General features: G+C 44.2%; 1 protein-coding gene and 1 long non-coding RNA gene across 2 annotated transcripts in view; one reads left to right on the top strand and one right to left on the bottom strand.

Moving 5' to 3' along the window:
- Nucleotides 1–15676, bottom strand: part of HHIP (hedgehog interacting protein) — a 96928-nt gene extending 81252 nt beyond the window's left edge. Inside the window, exons 1-4 of the mRNA XM_084757914.1 lie at nt 14912–15676; nt 8990–9182; nt 2167–2323; nt 1146–1347 (exon numbers count right to left, since the gene is read on the bottom strand). Coding sequence (XP_084614040.1) covers nt 1146–1347; nt 2167–2323; nt 8990–9182; nt 14912–15673 — 1314 coding nt within the window. The 5' untranslated portion in view covers nt 15674–15676. The remainder of the gene's footprint in view (nt 1–1145; nt 1348–2166; nt 2324–8989; nt 9183–14911) is intronic.
- A 261-nt stretch (nt 15677–15937) lies between these two features.
- LOC311582818 lies at nt 15938–19365 on the top strand. The gene is made up of 2 exons (XR_014774251.1): nt 15938–16064; nt 18987–19365. It is a non-coding gene; the product is annotated as an uncharacterized lncRNA (long non-coding RNA).
- Nucleotides 19366–21255: the final 1890 nt, after the last annotated feature.

Here is a 21255-nt window from a genome sequence, read left to right as displayed (position 1 = left end):
CCAGCATCACCTGTGTTCTCACTGACCCCAGCATCACCTGTATTATCACTGACCCCAGCATCACCTGTGTTCACACTGACCCCAGCATCACCTGTATTCTCACTGACCCCAGCATCACCTGTGTTCTCACTGACCCCAGCATCACCTGTGTTCTCACTGACCCCAGCATCACCTGTGTTCTCACTGACCCCAGCATCACCTGTGTTCTCACTGACCCCAGCATCACCTGTGGTCTCACTGGTTCATTCTAACTTAATTTTAAATATACCATAGGTACTGACTTTTCAGTACATAATATACTGGGAATATATTTTTCTTTCATTGGCTCCTTCTGATTTTGGTGGTCTCCTTACTAAGAATGGGACACAAATCAAATAGTTCATGCCTAATGAGTCTCAGGATCCTCCTTTGGTTTTTTTTCCCCACTTAAAAAATGAAGAGGATAACCAATTCTTTTTGTAACTCAAGGCCTGTTTATTTACTCTAACATAGCCATTGGGTGCAGCATGGTCTCCATTTTAAAATGCTGCAGCTGCCATATAGACACCGCCCCTCACAACACACACTACAACATCATCTGCAATTCATGCGATGCCAGCTTCAGGCAGGACAGCTTATTTACATGCCTGGGTTATTTGACTGGAGAATTCAAGTTCTGTATTCTATAGAAGACTAATTATTGATAAAATAATTCAACTTACCTGCAAAAGCATTGTATAAAGATGTCACGGTATAAGAAATGTTTTGTTTCTCATGACACAAACAAATAAAAGGCATGTAAAAGAATCAATTACCATTTCCAGTGTAACATCTTTGTTACTACTTGGAAAGGTAAGTATGTAATATGAAGTGTTAGGCCCATCAACAAAGACCTGGAAGCAAAAGCTATTTTAAATATGAACACTATGTTGGGTGAACATGCCAAAAATGTCACTCTGATTACAATGTTCAACAGACGTTAAAAAAAGCTGAAATGCCATTGTTCCCTCAGCTGTTGGAACTGTGGATCACTTAGGTTATCTCCTTAGTTTCCCTCTCAAATATTCTTTATTTTATTCCAGAAATATACCTCCAGCGAAGAGAAAAGAGCATTTACGATAAAGCTTCCACGGCCAGAACAAAAGAAAGAAATATAAAAAGCCAACCTTTATTCCGCTTTGAACAAGTTTGTGAATGTCCAAGTAAGGCTCCTTGAAAATTTCTCCCTCTGGGGTTAGGATCTTCACGTAGCCTTCCTTTTCTAGAATGAAGAGGCGATGGGAGCCGTCCCCGCTGTGCACAGCACTCACAGGCTGCCGCAGCCCACTGGCAACCTCTTGGACACAGAAGCAGTTGTGTTTGTGTTTTCTAAACAAACCAGAGAAAACCAGTCAGCTCCCTGCTGGTGGTGGTGCAAACAATGCACTCAGTCCATTCTCCAACATGTATTTCCTCAAGGAGCCAATGCTTTTGGAAATCAGGAAGGGCTGCTAACCCAGGCATCCGCGGATAGGATTCTTTATGCTGACTCGCATCATCTTTTCAATGGAAAATAACAAGGTATCATTTTTCCCAGAAAGTAAAAGTGAGAACCCAAATGGTTTATTCTGGAATGTCATTAGCTCATTATCTCATCGTTCAGTGACTATAATTAAAATTTGCTTTTACTCACAACAGTGAGCCTTCATGAGAAGACATTTAAAGAGAACGTTCTAAGATCTATTTATTTAAAGAAAAACTGATTTGCTAATAATAATTGTGCTGAATATTTCCATGGTGCCACAAAGCTAGCAACAGTCGTAAAATCCAAGTTGAACACTGTGCCCATAAAATGCTCATGATTCACAGAGAAGCCAAGCTCATAACATAGGATTCGGAGCCTACGTATTAAATGCATTTAAGCTATGATTTCAGAAGAACAACCTACTAAAAAGGAAAAAGAACTTAATGCATGTGGAGTCTACGGCTCTTGAGCATAACCATAGAGAGGTGTGTCACTGTTGAAACCACAGAGTTTTTACTGTTTTTTTTTCTTTAAGAGTAAAAAGTGTTGAGAGAGAGAGAGAGAGAGAGAGAGAGAGAGAGAGAGAGAGAAGAGAAGAGAAGAGAGGAGAGAGAGAGGAGAGAGAGAGGGAGAGAGAGAGGAGAGAAAGAGAGAGCTTATTGAATGTATAGGATTGTATGGACCTGCTGATCTCCTCCACTTTCTCATATTCTTCCATCTGATCCAAGTAGTTAGATGCTGGTCCTCTGACTTGCTTTCTCGGGAAATCGGGAAAACACAGCCCACCGTCTTTTCTCGCATAGTAAAAACAGAACTCATCAGCAGTTGTTTGGAGAAGGCCTTTAAATAGACACATGAGAAAGGCTCATTAGGACCATGAGGTAGCCCAGCAACAAGCTCATCTGAAAAGGTCTGGCACACGACCAAAGAGAATTTTTAGAAACTATATGAATAACCACAGGAAGACCCAGACTCTAGCAATATGAAGGGGAAAGGCATGGGGGTGGGGCAGGAGTGGCATTCCCTTTCCTTTTTAAAACACATTTAAGAGTTCCAGTAAACGTGTAACCTTATGCTGAGTACTTTCAATAGGTTTATTTCTCCATTCATATGATGCACATATGTGTTCCTTCATGAATTTATGTGTACCATGCGTGTACAGGAGTCTGAGGATGCCAGAGGGCAACAGATGCCCTGGAACTGGAGCTACAAGACAGTTGTGAGCTGCCAGGGTGGGTGCTGGGAACTGAACCTAGGTCTCCTGCAGGAGGAATAAATGATCTTTACCACTGAGCCATCTTCTCCAGGCCTGGCATGGACTACTGGAAGGCGGTATGAAATGCATGTTATTAAAACACAGGGTTAATCTCACTGTGGGTTTTAATCTTAGAGCGCCTGTGTTGACTTCTCGTGGATCACAGGTTAACCTAGTGAGCCCACCTCATTACTAATTAGTCTACTTTTCCTACACTGCTAAACACCTTCCCCAAAAGAACACATGACCACTGAGAAAGTGACAGCCTATTGTCTGCCAGTTCTCTTAATGCAACACATTAATATGAAGATAACAAATATCTCTGCATGAAAAATGAATGCCCCACTGTGCAATTTTTAAACGTGGAATTGATGCTAAGAGTAAGCCTCCTGTTTCAAATGGTTTGAAGCCCTTTTCCCTGCATATTTTGCCCTAAGGGATAATGATAATGTATATTTAAACAATCTCTTCTATCTTCTTAAGATGAAAAACTGACACACACCCTGAACAAAACAAAAATACCTGATAAACTTACAAAACAGGTGGTAAAATAAAAATAAGTTTTCTTTTCTTTCATATTAAGAATGTTGGGGTATGTGCGTGCATGCGCGCGCGCGCGCGCGCGCGTGTGTGTGTGTGTGTGTGTGTGTGTGTGTGTGTGTGTGTGTGTGTGTGTGTACACAGAGGTAAATATGCAGGTCAGAAGCCAACATCTGGTGTTTTCCTCAGTTGTCCTTCTCCTTAGTTTCTGAGGCAAGGTCTCTCACTGGCTGTGAATCTCATGGAGTCCATCCATGATACTGTTAGCCAGTAGCCCTAAGGAGCCTCTCACCCTAGTGGGACCCCATCCCCATCACTGGGTCACAGGCCCACTCCTCTGCCCTAAAGCTCTTTACTTTCATACTGGGCATTGAGCTCAGGTCTTTATGCTTGTCTAGAAAGCATTACTGACTGAGCCATTCCCTGAGCCCACAAAGATTTGTAAGCAGAGCTCTCCTTGTCTATGAAATTAAAAGCTTTAGACCAGAGGAAAAATATAGAAAAATTTGACATCTAAGTTTGTGGTAATCAGATAGTGGATTTATTGTATTTGTCAGTAAGTCTGTATTCTGAAGAATTGTGCTTTCTGAGTATGTTTTTATCAGGGTCTGGGTGGAGGGTACACCTGCTGGAATACTCACCCAGCAAATCAAAACCCAGACGAACAACAGATAAACACGCAACCCCCCTGCTAGGTCTGTTTTTATCAGTCATCTCAGACAAGACTTTAGTTACACATAAAAATGTCTTTCACCCCTATCTTTACTTTTGTGAAACTCTGGGTTTTATAAAACAAATCGGATTTTTCAGTCTGCCTACTGGTTTTTGGATAAAGGCATCAGGTAACTTAGTCAGAGTTTAAGTTATATAACAAATTCAGCTTTTCCCAAAGTTCTTAAGAGTTAGATTTTGGGGGTCAGCCAAATGAGGCTTATCGCTTATTGATGGAGTTTCCAAGACACTCAAAGCTCATTTCCAGTGAGCTTGACGTGTGTCAGCCCAAACCTCAGAACAAACCAGCCTTAAGGTAAGAGGGTCCCACGTGATAAAGCTTGGGGTACATTTTTAGCTCATTTTTGGGTGAAACGCATCATTGTTAAGTTGCTGACAGAGGCTCTTCAAGAGCAGTTCCTGTCCAGGCTGATGGGAAATATCTTCAACTGGGGAAGAAGGTTAGAAAAAGTGAGTGGCCTTAGGAGCCTGTGCACACAGGCATGTGAGGTGCTGTGTGTGCCCTCAGGGGTGTGCGCACACAGAGCCTGTGCACGCAGGCATGAGGGGTGCTGTGTGTGCCCTCAGGGGTGTGCGCACACAGAGCCTGTGCACGCAGGCATGCGGGGTGCTGTGTGTGCCCTCAGGGGTGTGTGCACACAGATATGCATGGAATGGAAAAAGAGGACTGACAGTCAGAGGATGCTCCTCAGGAGGGACAAGGAGGATTCTTTCTTCCTTTGAAAATCTGCTCGTATCAGATACAGAAAGGAATGTAGAATTTATTCACCTTTGGAAATTCAGTACAAAAGATAACTTTCTCATTCTTCAAGTCTGTGGCTAAGCACCCAGCTGAAAACTAAACAAATGAAAAAAACCCAAACAACAACAACAACAACAACAACAACAACAACAACAACAACAACAACAAGAGGTTCATTTGAGTAAAAAGAAGGAAAGGAAAATTCAAGTTGGCTTGAGAAGCACTTGGTGTAGCTACAAACCGGTAGCATTTTGAGAAGAAATGAAAGAGTGAGACTATGGGAATGGAAACTCATTTCCAAATTGAATATGCTAACCCTGAGTGAGAATGTATCTCCATAACCGTTGGGTACCCAATACTGACTCTTGGCTAAGCACACACCTTTGAAAGAATTCACCGAAGAGCCCTTTACTGAAGGTATGTGTTTAGCTCCGACTGGATCACCACACTATGGTCAGGTCTACACATGCAGAGATACCTCGAGTGTTCCTGTAGCTGAATTTGTTAAACTCTTGGCTGCTTATCAAGTATTCAGGGTCTGCAGCCATTTTCCAAGATGGTGAATCCAGCCCTGCTATCCCGCATTGCACACATAAAAATATCAGCCTGGAAAAGAAATGCTCCCCAGAGTGCATTATGTCTTCTAGTTTATTTCCCAGTACGGATTCTAGAGGAGTTATATCGTGATGCTGAAGAGGGGGAAGAACTGCTGAGCCCTGGGAGGAAGGCTTTCGATGACTCCATCCTGCCCCTCCAGCCTTTTCTCCCTGGGACTAATAAGACAAATGTGTTAAGTGTCTGATGGAGTCAGAGCTGGAGAAACGCAATGGACTCAGACCCTTGACCTTGGCCTCATTAGCCACAGGATTAAACCAATCGAACTAATTGGGTGCAGACCTTTCACACGACTGGAACCTACTGCTGGGACGTGACTGTCTAGCAGTGATAAAAATCATTACGACAATAGGTGCCAAAGACTACAGCAATGCCAGTGAGTTTCTCTATGTGTTTTTCTCAGAGCCTGTTATACCAAATTTAGGGAATGCCAAATATGGACTCTGCTCACTCAGGCCAAACAAAACAAAACAAAACAAAACAAAACAAAACAAAACAAAACAAAACAAAAAACCTCAAAAAACAAAAACAAAAAACAAAAAAACAAAAAACAAACAAAAGCCTACAGGGTGAGCAATTTTGGCATCAGAGAAATTTTAGGAAATTACCTTTCTCTTAGAAGGTCCACAAATGGTGACCATTTTTGGTTAACAGTCTAGCATATACTCAATTTTACTGCTTTTGGATCTGTTTCCTGATTTTTGGAAAACCAGTAGAGATCCTGATTGTTTGTGAATTTAAATATCTAGAATGAGCCTCCTTTCGGTTTCTAAGTATATTCTCAAGTGGTCATGCTTTCTTTAAGCCAAGATGATGAAGTGTCTTGTGTTTTGAGTAATATAGGACAAGGAAAGACAGCTCTGAAATTACTTTCTTGTGATCCCATTCAGAATTTTTCTTCTTCTTCTTCTTCTTCTTCTTCTTCTTCTTCTTCTTCTTCTTCTTCTTCTTCTTCTTCTTCTTCTTCTTCTTCTCAAGACACATTCATTAGGCTTGCTTCCTCTTCAGGGTTTTGATTTATAGAAAGAAGAGGACATGGGTAGAAGCAGTTGAGATACACTGGCCAACTTTCCTGTAAAGCAAGATCTCAACGTAGCTGTTCCCCACGGGTTTGAATTACTGAGAGACGTCAGGTGAGATGGCTACACCGTTGTTCTTGTAATCACTTCTAAACCTCCAGCGCTGTAGGGGTCTAGACACACTTCTGTGCTGGAGGCTGAATGGAGGACCCCGCTTTGCTTCTCACACTTTAGGAAATGCTCACCCACTGCCGGGGCTCTGACTGCCTAATAAATCAATGGAGCCAAATGCCGCGAAGGGTGTGTTATTACAGCTCACTTCGGGGACAAGTATTTAAAATTATTCTCAGCGTGTGCCCTAGGGAAAAACTGTAGTCCCTTCCAGCTTGCTGCTAAGGTCTCCCTGGGTCCCCAGGCGGCACCCGCAGTGTTCTTTCCACCTCTGGAGCGCAGCCTTCAGCCTTCGTGTGGTTATCTTTCCAGGCAGCCTGGGTGGCCACAAAGAGCACTTGACATCGTGATGCACTTCAGCAGTTTTACATATACACAAACTTTGTAGAAAAATAAATTTGTCATTCGTCACCACACATGTTGATCTGGGAAGCATTGCACTTGCAGTTTGGGCTCAGGGCTATTTGCTAGGCTCTCTCTCTCTCTCTCTCTCTCTCTCTCTCTCTCTCTGTTGATCTTGTAAGCTTGTGTTGTTATTTTGGACACTGAAATAACTTCGACAGTATAAAGACCACCGTGGAGGAGTCTGTGAATCTAGCGGGTTGCGTTAAACGAAGATGCCAAGTGCTGGTATCACTTTCAGCTAATGGTTGTAAAGGCAGGAAGTCTGCAGCAAAGCCCCTTGCTTTCCAATCTGTTATCACTTCTCTGTGGGCCACTGAGGCTACTGTGAGCGGTTCCACTTTGTGGTGAGGAATGCGATAAAGGCGCGGGGGTGGGGGGTGTAGGGGTGTAGGGGGTGGGTGACTGCTAGTTTAAGAAAAGTTAGGAACATGGCTATAGTTTATAAAAACAATAATATTTTCACATCCAAATGGGTTTAGGTACATGTCACGTTATATGCAGAGGGAGTAAACAAACCTAAAGTGTTTATTACTTATGAGAATTCTTTTAAATTTTTTCATCTACATTTTTCTGGGTCAGAAAAATACCTATATATATATATATCACTTTCACAGAATCATCAGAGTCACATCCTACTGTACTTAAGGCTTACCTGTTTTTAAAATGCCATTCAGATTTTTTTAAACATTTATTTTATTTATTTCATATGAGTGCTTTATCTGCAGAAGAGGGTACCAGATCACATTATAGATGGTTGTGAGCCACCATGTGGTTGCTGGGAATTGAACTGAGGACCTCTGGAAGAGCAGGCGGTGCTCTTAACCACTGAGCCATCTCTCCAGCCCAACCATTCAGTTTTATAAAAGGTTTACTAGAGTGATTTGTGTATGAGCTTGGGCTAAGACTCTGTCTTGGTAAGTTATGTTTTTCCTTCATGTTTACCCTCCTAATTAAAATGACAACTATACGATTTATAAAGGTGTGCGTGCCTGTGTGTGTAGCAGAGGTTAATATTGGGCATCTTCCTCATTCATTCTCCATCTTACTGAACTGTATTGACCCTGATTCCCTGCCAAGCTCCCAGGGTCTGCCTGTCTCTGTGTGTCCCTGCCCTAGGATACTACATGTGTGGGTGGCTATACCTGCTTTTTTTTTTTAAACATGGGTGATGAGGATCTGAACTCAGACCCTCATGCTCCTGAGGCAGGTACTTCAACAACTGAGCTATGCCCCCACCCCCGACCCCAGGCTATAACTTTTGATGATGCCCATGTTTACTAGGGTCTGAAATGTGATGGTGACCAGGTGTCTTTAAGACACCCTGGAAAGAAGAGCTTCCACAGCGATTCTGTCCTCTGCTCCTACGACTTTGATTAAAGCAGGAGCTATCTCCTGGGACTCAGTTTCTCTGCTCCGTTCAGACAACAGGACTTCGCGGTTCACCCCATTCCACTGTGTTTCTAAGGCATCAGGCTTTGTATGTGAAAATGATTGGTGAGATGTTCCTTTTGGGAATTCCTCATCGCACATTACCTAAAGAAATACCTGCAAACCCAGTGGGTGCTCTCTTGTCCCCAGTCAGCTGTGTATTAGAAGCAGTGGCCTTCATATTGGTAAAAAGGATTCCAACCAAAAATGTCTATTGGTGCTGGGGGTGTAATTCAGAGGGGGGGGCGAGAAAAGAAAAAATGGTTTTATTGATAATAATCCAGCATGTATAAAGTTATACTGATAATCCAATGTGTAAGAAGTTTACTATTTGTCTCAGTATCTTAATAAGAAACTTAAACCATTAGAACAAAGTTAATGTACTTGTTTGTCAGCTCAAACTGTACTACTCTCTCCCAAGGCAATAAAACGAGTGGACTTTAAAAAGTTAATTATGAAGTACAGTAGGAAGGTACAGCAGAATTCACACCTCTTGCAAAGGAACATTTTAGAGCAGTTATCTTGTAAGGATGTTTGGCAATGTTTTAACGTATGCAGGTTTTTGTTTGTTTTCTGTTGTCTTGTTTTGTTTTGCTCACCTGGAATATGGCCGCGACAGGTATAAAACAGTTCCTTGCAATAGTCCTTGCAGAGGAGCGGAAGCTCTAGGTCCCCGTCCAGGACATCTCTCTGAGGTGAGCCAAACAGACTCCGGGAATGTGGAGAGCAAGGCGCGCATTTGATCTCTGCCAATAACACGCCACACTCCGTGTTGTTGGTGGCAGAGAAGAGCTGAAAGCCGCAAATCAGAAACACAGCTTGTTAGTCAGGAGAAAAGTGAGTTTTGTCATGTTCTCTGCCCCCTTTCAATCATGTGAGTAGAAAAGTCTGATTCAGGGGGGAAAAAAAGAAAGAAAGAAAGAAAAAAGAATGACTATGCCACAATATAGAGTCTTTCAAAAGGACATACGTTATCTTTGAGGCCAGGGTGGGGAGACAAAGGTCAGAAAAGGACACAGAGAACTGCTTCTTGCCTTTGCAAATCCAAGTGTGTGAATCCATCCTTCTGCTGTTAAAATTAAGACGTTTATAGACTGTTGAACGTTTGATCCACTTGCTCTGGCCCAGAGCATATATTGAATCATATTTACCTTTAAAATTCTATACCTTTATCCAACTGAGTCCAAAGTGTAATTTAAAGACTTATTTGTGTCATGGGTGAAAAACCTATTTAATTCCTAAAGCCCCTAATACAATTTCAAAACTGTACTTAAGTAGCACTTTGGTAAATTTCTACTTGTCCCCAGTATGCAAATGGTACCAGGCACTGTCTTTCCTGCTCTATAAAAATACCCAAAACTGAACCAAATGGGCTTAAGACCCATTTTTAATGTTCATTATATCTTAGCCAGGAAAAACTTTCTAGCTAGCTCCTTAGGTATTTTATACGCATGAATAAACACAGAGTTTAATGAAAGTGCTTTTGTACAGTGGGTAGTAAATTTTAGTGAAAAAGAATATTCTTCTTCTTCTTCTTCTTCTTCTTCTTCTTCTTCTTATTATTATTATTATTATTATTATTATTATTATTACAATGATATGTCCTTTATTTCACTAAGGTCAATTTGGAGCACCTGGTGATTTCTTGAGTTAATAACGTGTAGGTAGAATAGGTCTTAGTACCAGTCTTCGTTTGTAAACCTGATTTGAGGAGCCCTTCAATAAGCATAGGGGAGCGTGTCATCATAATATCTGAGAAATAAAATCAATACTATCTTAACCAAGCACTATTCCTCCTCCACACACAGGAAATGCCATAGCATGTGCGGATGTTGTTACCTTTTCATGTAGGCTTCTGCTTTAAGCATTTCTCTAGAACAGTGCATTCAGATTAAAAGTTGGAGAGACTATAGAACTGCTTAGTTCTTTAAACCAAGTATTTCTTTTGCAAGTCAAGCTAATTCGAATACACAGTGTATAGCCTCTGCTTTTCTGGATTATAACCCCACAAGGGTCATAACAAACCCAGATCTAGAGGACAAGGTGAGTCAAACACAAACTGCACTGAGTGTTTGGCGGTAGAAAGGGGCAGATCTAGTTTACAGGAAGCATGCATATTTTATAACGACTTAGTGTATTCAGAAGTTATTAATCACAGTTGCATTCACATTTTATTTTATTTTTTTTATCAATTTGTTTAAGTGACAATTACTTAAATGGTTCAAGTTTTGTAAAAGAAAACATACACCAGACACTTAGAATTTGCATTCCAAGAATGTTTTCAAGGTCTTTTATTGTCTAGCCTGGAGACCTCACCAGATCTATTCAATATGAATGGGGTACAGCTTGGTTCTGTTGATTTCACATATAGCAGCCCTCTGAGAACTGAACAATTGCCAGGGGCTGAAGTCACCTCTTCCTCTGCCTAAAAACCGGGCTGCAATTACCTTTGCTTTTTATGGAGACTATCTGTGCTTCTATTTTTTTTTTAATAGCTGACACAGAATGATCCCACGTACCCTTCCAGCTGCTCGTCAGGAGGAGCTTGCTTTTAGTGTCTAAAGAATTTTGTCTTTTACAATTTTTGGAATGTGTCCCGCCCACAGGATCCCTCATCAAGAGTTTCACAAATAGGGTTCAATAAATTATCTGAAATCAAGTAGAATATTATTCTTGTTAAGGTTTGACGCTCTTCCGGCCCAGCAGGATGGTAACATTTTACTCTGTGTGAGGTCTGCAGTATAAACACCTTTTTGAAGATAGAGCCATCATTCTGGCTTTGGTTTCAATGAACCAATAGTCTTACTGAAGTCAATTAAACGGACTCAGCTCAAGCAACAACACTGGTTTAGACAGATGAGTACTGGTGTGTGTGTGGGGGGGGCACTGATAGCCCCTTCTTTTCTTTGTCTCTCTTTCCTTCAACATGTCTGCGTCAGGCACACAGGTTCTTAACTTTACGCCTGGCATTGCCACGAATCTCGAGAAGAAATTTAAATTAATTTCCTGTTTCAGTTTTTAAAGGCCAAATACAAAGTCATCGAGTTAGAGCGGTTTAGCTAAATACACTCTGGAAATCGTGTACAACGTGTAAACATGGTCACAGCCAGCCTAGGAAGGACGGAGGCTGTGGCTGACTAATCTGTGACATTTGGCAGTTCGTCCTTTAATCTTTAGCCATGGGAAAGTGAAATCTATGGAAGAAAGGCAAGATAAGGGCTAGGATGAGGAAGAAAGCCCACAGCTACGGCTCATCAACAGAGAAATAAGTGGCAGAGAAGCCCCCCCCAATTCTCTTTATTCATCAAGTAACTACACAAAGAATTGTAAAGAGGTACCCACGTGGATTCCATGACCGGATAAGAAGAAAAAAAAATACATGACAGTATATTAAGATGTCGCCTTAAGATCACTTGGTCCACAGAAAAGCTATTTCTAAAAAAAAAAAAAAAATCATATGCCTCTAAGACTGTTCAGCTGTTGAGCAGAACACACGCGCCTCTGGACTATAGTGCTGGGTTATGTCATTAAAGAGTTCAGTTTCAATTTTAGGCTAATATGTAAATAGATCATTGTACTAAGGCAGCTGTTAAAGGGACCCCAGGATGAGTTATTTGTTTAGTTGGATGTGTTCAACAATAGCCTTTGTCCCTGCAAGAGCCAGAGCAAACAAATGATTGTAAAAGGGCACACTTGAAAACAATTACTTTTCACCCATTCCTTGACAGCTTTGGCTGTGAAACCACCAAGGCAGAGAGAGAGAGAGAGAGAGAGAGAGAGAGAGAGAGAGAGAGAGAGAGAGAAGAAGAAGAAGAAGAAGAAGAAGAAGAAGAAGAAGAAGAAGAAGAAGAAGAGAAGAGAAGAGAAGAGAGGAGAAGAGAGAAGAGAAGAGAGAGCCTCTGTGACTCAGGCTAACTTTTAGAAATGAGAGTATTTCAGGGGGTTGTAGATTTAATTTGGCTAATGAGAATTAGGTCCTTTTAGCATGCTGTACTTAGGATCCCGCAGCAGTTCGGCTAAGACAACATACCCTACTACGTTTTGGCATCTCTTATGTGCTATCATAGATAGGAATCTCCTTGTATTACATAAGATTATTAAAACCTCCAAGGAGCTCAAGCATAAGAACACAGCATGGAGTCTGAGAAAGTGAAGTTCCTCAGCCTCGCAACTGCATTAAACCTTTTATCTGAGCATGGTCAATCTTCTGACTAGTTTCTCGCCGTCTACTTGTCTTAGAACTTTCTACCCTGAGGAAAAAGCTACTGCAGTACTTTTCTTGAAAAGTTAAAGAAATGAGAAAAAAAATTTCTGGGATTTTTTTTGTAAACAACAACAATAAATGGCTCAAATAGCCACCATCTATCTCTCTTATAAAATAATATCCTAACATATAATCCTGGAAGGCTTATGGGGAAGAGGGAAACATTGATGTTTCTTATAAAATGTGTTTTTAAAAACGTATTAGAATTTGAGAGCGTAGGTCAAGTAGACATGGGCATGGCTGTAGCAAACCTCTGCCCTGAACAATTTGAGTATTGTTTATAAACCGTTTGCAACAGAGCAGTACAGCCTGCTGAATACAGCTTGGTTCACACATTTCCCAAACAAGTGGGAATTTGGTGACGACTGAGAGAGTTTAGACTGAGCTTGCTTAGCTAGTAGCGCAGACCTTTCCTAAGTAAGTATTTTTCTTAATTTTTTTTTTTTTGGTCATTTAACCTCCCTTAAGGGTTATAATCTCCCCTCAGTCTGCATCCTTGTCCCTTTCCCCCACTGAGGTTGGTTAAGAACAGTTTGCTCTGTGCAGGTTCCCAGAAGAGGTCAGAATTGCAGGGGTCTCTGGACCCTTGTTATATTCAACGTAAGCTACACACAGGGACGCTTGACAGTGAATAAAATATTTCTACACCTTTCTCTGAGTGCTCCCTCCCCCGCCCCCCTTGGGGGAGGTGGGTAGCAACTCCTGAAGAAGCCTTTAAGATGCTCAGACTGAGCTGCTTTTCTGTAGCTTCATTCAATTAGGAGGCTGGGGCTTCCGTGACATTGTTGTGAATAAAATGCTGGAATATCTGTTGCCCCCATCTCAGGCGACTGCTGCATATGGTAAGAATAAAAAGCGACGGGCTGCAGCTGAAACCCCGCAGCAGCAAGACAGCTCTCACTCATCTGGGAACAGAACGAGTTGGACAAACGCTCCCTCAAAAGGCATGAACATTTGGACAGAGCTGGGGCCTGAAAGAGAATGATGTTCTCTAGTTTCACCCATTAGTGAACCAACTAACAAATACAATGGTGGTGTTGTTATTCTTTGGCCATAAGCAACAGGACGCTGTGTGTGGGCAGCAGTTTAGTGGGGAGGAGGATAAGTCGACCCCTTTTTGTCCTATTGATTTTTTTCCTATTTGCATGACTTGAGCAAATTAAATGATGCAATATGGCTTTTTGTTACAAAACAAAGTGAGAGGTACCACCCAGACACATATGTTGATTCGAAGGAGCTGTTTACATGATAATAGGGTGAAATCTACCGTGAACTGAGCATAAAAATTAGATTCAGCCTGGGCATTTTTTTTTTTTAATGCCTGGGACAGCAAGAGTGGAGCACAAGTTTTCCTAGAGACCTTGACAACTGCGGGGTAATAACAGAGGAATTCTTAATTAAACCTTAAGTGGGCAAAGGGGGGGAGGGGAGCAGAGACACCTGATTGCCACCCCCCCCCCCCAGCCCTAGGCAGTGACGGTTAATGACAGGATCCCACAGCAACACACAGCACAGCATCCCTTGTTAAAAAAAAAATCTGACGGAGAATCAAGACCAACGACATCTTGCACTGGGCAGACCCTTCTCTTTTTGACTAAACTAATCAGCGCGTGGGAAGTGCATATGTCATCACTTTCTAGACAAGGTCCTTCTAGACAGCGCAGTACGGGTGAAAACCTGGGTTTATAATGTTAGAACAAGAAAGAGAAACCACCACCTAGTGAGAGGCTCCTGCAAAACCTCTGAGTTCTAAACGTACCAGGAGTTCCCTTGCCCCTGGTTTAACCATTGTCATGCAAGCTAGACCCTCCAGCCAGGGCTTGGGACCATACACTAACAGTGCCTCGACAGCCTTTAGAATTCAACCCACTTACGAGTAGGAGCACGTGGAGAAACCTGAGCAAGTCATTTTTAATCCCAGAAAAAAATAAACTGGAAACCACAGCCACCCTAAATTTACAGTTCCACCTCAGCAAGTGCTCCATTTGATCCAAAGCACGCTGTTAATCCCGATTGTTTAAAAATTTTTAACCAGCCCGGGACGCAGGTACCACAGAAACGTCTCTCTCTAGCGACAGGCAAGTTTGATCAGCGTCCTCACAACAGACTCCAGGGGACCAAGAGCCATCCGCACACCTTTCAGAAGGCACCCAAAACCTTAGAAAAGTTATCAGAAACACCCAAATAAATTTGGCCTCTCTTGTTGCAATTGGCATCGCAGCAGCAAGCCACATCTGCGAGGCTGAGGAGTGCCTACCTTGTTCTCCAGACGCCCCAGTCCAGGGCTGTCACTCTGCAGGCAGCAGGATACTCGTGGGTAGAAGCCACCACACAGGATCTCTCCACTCAGCAGCTCCAACTGGGACATCATCCGCCTGTCTCTCCTTCTTAGGCGCTTTGGGGGGTTCCCATTCAGGCACCTTCTCCTCCTCGCTCCGCTCCCTTCGCTCCTTTCCCCAAACTTGGCGTCTCCTTCAAAGAAGCCCAGAGCCACGGCTAACAGTAGCAGCTTAAAGGAGAGCATCTTCAGCATCGTCTGCCCGGAGCAGCAAGGGCAGGATGCGGGAGGATGAGGGGGAAAAGGCCACTGCCCAGCAGGGGCACTAGGGCGCAGCTCCAGGAGAGTGCTGCGGGGCGGCGGGACGCTCCTGAGGCTGAGGGAGGTGGAGGGGGAAGAAAGATGTAAAGCTATGCAACTTTGCCTTAGGGCAGCCGGAGCAGCGAGATAAAGCGCAGATGACACTGTTAGCAGGCTTGCCAGCGTCCGTTGGGTTAGGGGCTTTCCACAGCCTCTGGGAAATGGGAGGAGAAGGAATTGGAAGAGGAGGAGGAAGGAGAGGAGAAGACAGTCATGGAACTTCGCTTGTCCGCTAAATGGGAGTTGTTTAAGTGAGACAGTAGCAGGAACTGAAAGGGCGGCGGTGGCGGCCGGCCGGGAGGAGGCAGGGCCGGCGCTGGGCTCCCGAGGATGCTGAGGTCTCCTCTGCCGGCGGCTGCAGCTTCTCACACAGCCTCTCATGTTTCGTTCCCTCTTTTCTTCTTCTTTTTAACTAGCGCGCGGGGAGGTGCTGCCACCGCGCGCCCCTTGACGTCACCGCTGCTCGCACGCCCCCGCCCAGGGAGGGGAAGAGAGGAGGGGGCCGCCCGGGAGCTAGCGCTTGCCCTGGCCCAGGGTGGCCTCGGGCTGCGATGGGGGCGGGGGCGGAGGAGGACTGGGAAGTGGGGCGGGGAGGAGGGGGGGGAGAGAGGCGGGAGAGCCCTCGGACGAGCCAGCCTCTGGGGCTCGGGATCTGGAACGCCACGGCGCGGGGGTGGTAGGGGTAGCATAGCCGCGATGCCCAGCCTGGGGTGAAAGTGCCCAGGGGACTTTGCTGCCACTCAAGGAGACTGGGCTGAGGCTCCCAGACTGTGTGAGTAAGAGGGGACCACGCGAGGTGAGAAGGGAGGCATCTTTCCCTGGCTTCGCCCACGCTGGTCCGGGTCTGGTTCCCTAGCTAGGGGAGGAATGGACTCTGGGAGTTGCAGCCGGTCGCTGGGAGCTTGTGGGTGCCTTTGCCCCTCTGGCATGGACAAATGCTGCTGGTCTCCAGTGAGCCTCGAGCTTTAGAGACAGAGAGAACCCAGATGCTACGGGATTTTGTGTAGGCTGAGGTGGTTTGGAGACGTCTGAAAAGGGCCACCCACAGGTCCGTGCTGAAGTTCCTGGAACTACTGCAGTGGCACGGAGTAGACACTTACTAGGGTTTTGCATGGCAGAGCAGCTGGACGTAGTAGGCAGGAGGGGCCTGGAGGGGCCACCTGTAACCCAGACGAAGTCGTCTGGGACACACCTATATCCATCCCCAGCGAGCTGTGTTGTGTGCGTTTATAAAGTACATGCATGCACACCCCCTCCCGCACCAACTTTCTGGCACGCAAATACAGAAGAGGAAGAAGAATTTAGTCTGCAGTGTGAGGCGCAGAAGCACAAGCCCCACTTAGGTACAAATACATTTACCGCTCCCCTGACTGGACAAGTTCTGCCTAGAGTGTTTCTAGGAAGGTGTCGAAGTTATCAAGAGCTGAGAGTTCACGTTTCCTGGAGCCCCACAAGATAGCACTGGGGCAAGTATTCCAGGCGTAGCACACGAACTGTGCTTTTTTTTTTTGTCTATTTGGGAACTTAAGGGGGACGCTGATTTCCTAGTGGATGGCTTTTGATGGGGGGGGGGAATAAGGCTGTTTTTCCCATTTTGGCAATAGAGCAGTGTTCACCATATTTGGACACAGATTTCACCAGGCTCCTGTGAAAGTTGGTGGTGGTTGAGGCTGGTACCCAATTGCTTTTAAAGTGGTGTCGTTAGGCTTGGTAAGCCTCGTTCCTTTGAGTCCCTGGATTCTGAATTACATTTTATGTGTGAAGTTAGAGGTTTTTTTTAAGCAACAGAAGTGACCTATTAGACTAAACCTAAAGTCGGCTGAGACGATTGGCCTAGCCCTCAGCTAAAGCACAGGTCCTGGTGACAAACCTAACACTTCTTTGGTGGACTGTCATGTCCTACTGTGTACAAGTTACTGTGACAACTGCTTTGCTTCCCATGTGGCTTATCTAACATTCCTCCTGCTTAGAAATCTTTGCCTATCAAATAAATCACACTATGGAGTTTAAGACGCTAAAAGCTCTCACTTGAGGGATTCTATGGAGACCAAGCCACTAGCATAATCCCACATAATTCAAATCCCAGAACTCCTTCTACGGTGTCTTTAAGGCTTTATTCCCAAATTCTAGTTTAATGTCTCTCCCTAAAATGAATATTCTTCTAAAAATATATCACAGTTGTTCACGTTCCTACTCTTAAGAGGCAGACACACAGAGGAAAAGGAAGCAGGCTATCCTATCAGGATGAGACCTGATAGGCTGTGGTCATATGGTGGGGGAGGAGGTCCCTTTCTGTCAGAGGTCTAGGGGAGGGGAATAGGGCAGAGGAGGTGGCGGGCAGGGGGAAGGTGGGAAACGGGAGATACAAGCCAGGGGATAACAATGGGGATGTAATCTGAATAAATTATAATAAATTAAAAAAAATAGTGTTGGGGTAGGCCTTCCTGTGCTGAACACTTCTAGACCATGGCCACCTGAAGTCAATTAATACTGGATTTTACAAAATGATGTTTCTGTTATAAGTTATGATCTTAAATGTAAAGATGCAGAGCGTTTATAAACCATCTAAAGGCAACATGCTAATTTCCTTCTTTTCATCTTGGGACAAAGTCACAAGTATTTTAGGCCAGCCTCATACTTCAAGGATAACCGTGAACTGCTGACCGTGCTGAGTACACCTCTCTAGTGTTAGGATTACAAGCAAGGACCATCATGCCTGCTTAAGGTAGTTCTCAGAATAAAATCCCAAGGCTTCCTGAGACCTAGTGTAGAATCAAACATGACTGGGGAAAAAAAATCAATGAAATGGTTTCTAACAATATTCTGCTATAATCATAGGTCAGTACCTATTCCAGTCATATTCAGAGAGGCTGCCTCAGGCAGCTGATGGGAGCAGAATCATTAGCGAGAGAGAGAGAGAGAGAGAGAGAGAGAGAGAGAGAGAGAGAGAGAGAGAGAGAGAGAGAGAGAGAGAGAGAGAGAGAGCGCCCATGTTGAAGGTCTCCATTGAGTCCCTCCCCTCAAGGCTTGGGAGTTCAGGGAACCCATGGAAAAGGAGGAAAAGGGGGAGGAGGAATTGTGGGAGCCAGAAGGTCAAGGAAACCAGGAAGCATGATCTGAGGAATCAACTAAGGAGGCTTCATAAGGGCTCATGGAACCTGAAGCAGCAACCACAAAGCCTGCATATATGTGCTGTCTGTTGGCTTGGTGTTTTGGGGGACTCCTGGCAGTGAGAGTTAGGGTGTCTCTGACTCTTTTGCCTGTTCTTGGGACTCTTTTCCTCCTACTGGGTTGCCTAACCTAGCCCAGCCTTGAACTGAGGGTTTGTGCCTGATCTTATTGTATCCTGCTGTGCCTATTCTCTTTTCCCGGGGCCACAGGGGTGGAGAGTGGGAAAGGGGAGGATCTGGCAGAGAGGAAAATGAGTGACGGGCCGGGAAGCTGCAGTCAGGATGCATGGTTTAAGAGAAGAATAAATAAAAATGTAAAAAACACCCCAAGGCTTTATACATGCAAGCACCCTACCAGCTGAGCTACATTGCATCTCTTGTTCTGTCTTGACATACGCAGCTGTAAATGACCTGTGCACAATTCATCATAAAAGTCAAGCAGTCGGGTCCCTTATGGGACAACTGAGCTTATTCCTTGTGTCACTGATAGGATTTCTAAATAATGCCTGACTCATGTTTCACAGGTGGGCTAACTTTGGATGTTTCCCTCCAGAAGTCAGATGAAGAACTTTACCAGATCAGCCTTCTGATTGCTTAGGAACCAAGGGTCAACACTGGGGTGCTTCCTCAGAATGCCTCCTCGGAGGTTGCAACAGGGGAGCAGAGCCATTTGCACACCTGGACAAAATCAGAAGGACCATTATGCCTTGTTTAAGAAGTGTGTACATTCTGCACTTATTTTCATCTGTGCATTATTGGGAACCATAAGGAACGTTATCATGTCTGCACGAGCTGTAAGGACCAGACCCAGGAATTAGACCGGTCTCTTTCTGATCACTCCAGCTGAGTCCAATTTGGTCTGATGTCACTGTGACCAGCTCTCAATAAACCTTACCTACTGGCCATCTTTCTTGAGTTGATACTTTCTGAAAAAAAATTTTTTTAATTGCCAACAGGGGGAAACAAACGTTTGAGTGTACACCTATCATGAAGAATTTTAGACCTTGTCATTTCAAATTAAATGACAGACTACAGTGTGACTCCACAGAGGGAGAGTAAGGCCACGTATCCTGTAACGGTTACCGACTAGTTGTAGTTCAGGGGTAGCGACCTGCAGGGTAACTGGGTGGATATTTCTATCCCTGGTTATTCAGCCTTCTTTGTTAAGGTTAGTATCTGGGCCAGCAAGATGTTACTCATCCCAAGCCTGATAATTTGAGTTTGATCCCTGGTGACCTGAAAGATGGAAGGAAATAACCAAGCCTTACAACTTGTCCTCCGATACTCACACATGCACCATGACGTCCATTGGCACATGTGCCAGTGCACCCCCTCCTGTATTTAAATCAGTACCAGTGTGCCAGACTCAGCTCTGGCCATTGGAGACAAAGGTGTTTAAAACTCCCGTGAAACGTCCTCTAGTGGGGGAGGGAGATAGCGTCTAGCTTTAGGTCGTGTCAGATGCCCATGAGTGACACAGAGAGAAGAGACAATGGGGAAGGAAGGCACAGGGCTTGAAAGGAAAGACCATTACAAAGAGGAGGGCAGTGGGCCCTGTGCATGCAGAGCACAAGGAACAGGAAAGCCAGCTTGTGCAAGGAGGCTCAGCTGTCAACAGTGGATGCAGTGAGTGACAGAAAATGACAAGAACGGTGACATCATCGTGAAGTATCCAGGTTCCAGGTTGTACAGAATCTTTGATGTTTGTACTCTAAATGAGATGCCTCTCCCATGGTAACCAAGCACTCTACCACTGAGATATAGGATATGCTCCAGCCAGCTTTCTTTTCAGAAAAACAAACAAACAAACAAACAAACTCCTGGCTACTTTGACAGAACGAACTGAAAGCATGGAATCAAGTAAATTAATATTAGAGAGCTAGAAAAGTATAAAGGGACACAGAAGCAAAGGGGCTCATGGCTGGGAGGCACGGCATCACTAGGGATGGGGAGGCAGGGGAGAGCTTGGAGCCATGGAGACAGAATCTGCCCACTAGTCAGTACTGATCCTCCAAGGTGGTGAAATGGATTGTGGGAATGCTGGCATAAAGCTAGAGATTAGCCATTTAAACCTGACCAGAAGAATGCCTTTCTTAATGTTGCCATACCAACCCCACGGAGTAGGATCTTAAAACAACAGAAACGTACTCTCTCTCAATTCTGGCGCTAGAAATCCTGTATTGACCTGAGGACCAGGCTTGATTGGTGCCTCTAACTGCCTGGACTTGTCTCCTAGTTTCTGGTAACTTGCGTCACCCCTTTTCCCTGGCTTGCAGGTAGAGAGCCCCTGAGTCTTGCTTGTGGATGTGTGTCTAGTCTTATTCATATTTCTTCATGTCGCATGAACATTAGATAAATTAGTGTCCACCCTAATAACCATCTCTTTACCTTCTGTGAAGATGCTGTTTCCAAGTAGGTGACATTCATGGTTACCAGCAGGGCGTCAAAACCCTTTGGGAGTTTTTTGAGTCCTTTGTTTATTCTAGCAGATGTATACCTCTCTGTAAGACGTATAGCTTATATGTTAGTTGATGGGTGGATAATGAAAATGTACCATATTTACACAATGGTATATTATTGAACTGTTAAGAAAAAGGAAATAGTAAAATTTACAGGTAAATGGATGGGGCTGGAAACAATCATTCTGTGTGAGGCAACCCAGACCCAGAAAGACGAAGGCTGGCCATTCTCCATCATCTGTGGATGCTAGCTTTGAATCTTCAAACACGCGCTTTATTTGGAGTACCACAGATGTCAGGACATCATTAAAGGGTCAGGGTCAGGGTTTAAGAC

This window comes from Acomys minous, assembly GCF_964271855.1.
Source record: "Acomys minous genome assembly, chromosome: 14".
In the NCBI taxonomy this organism is placed as follows: domain Eukaryota; kingdom Metazoa; phylum Chordata; class Mammalia; order Rodentia; family Muridae; genus Acomys; species Acomys minous.
This window is presented reverse-complemented; position numbering and strand designations above follow the sequence as displayed.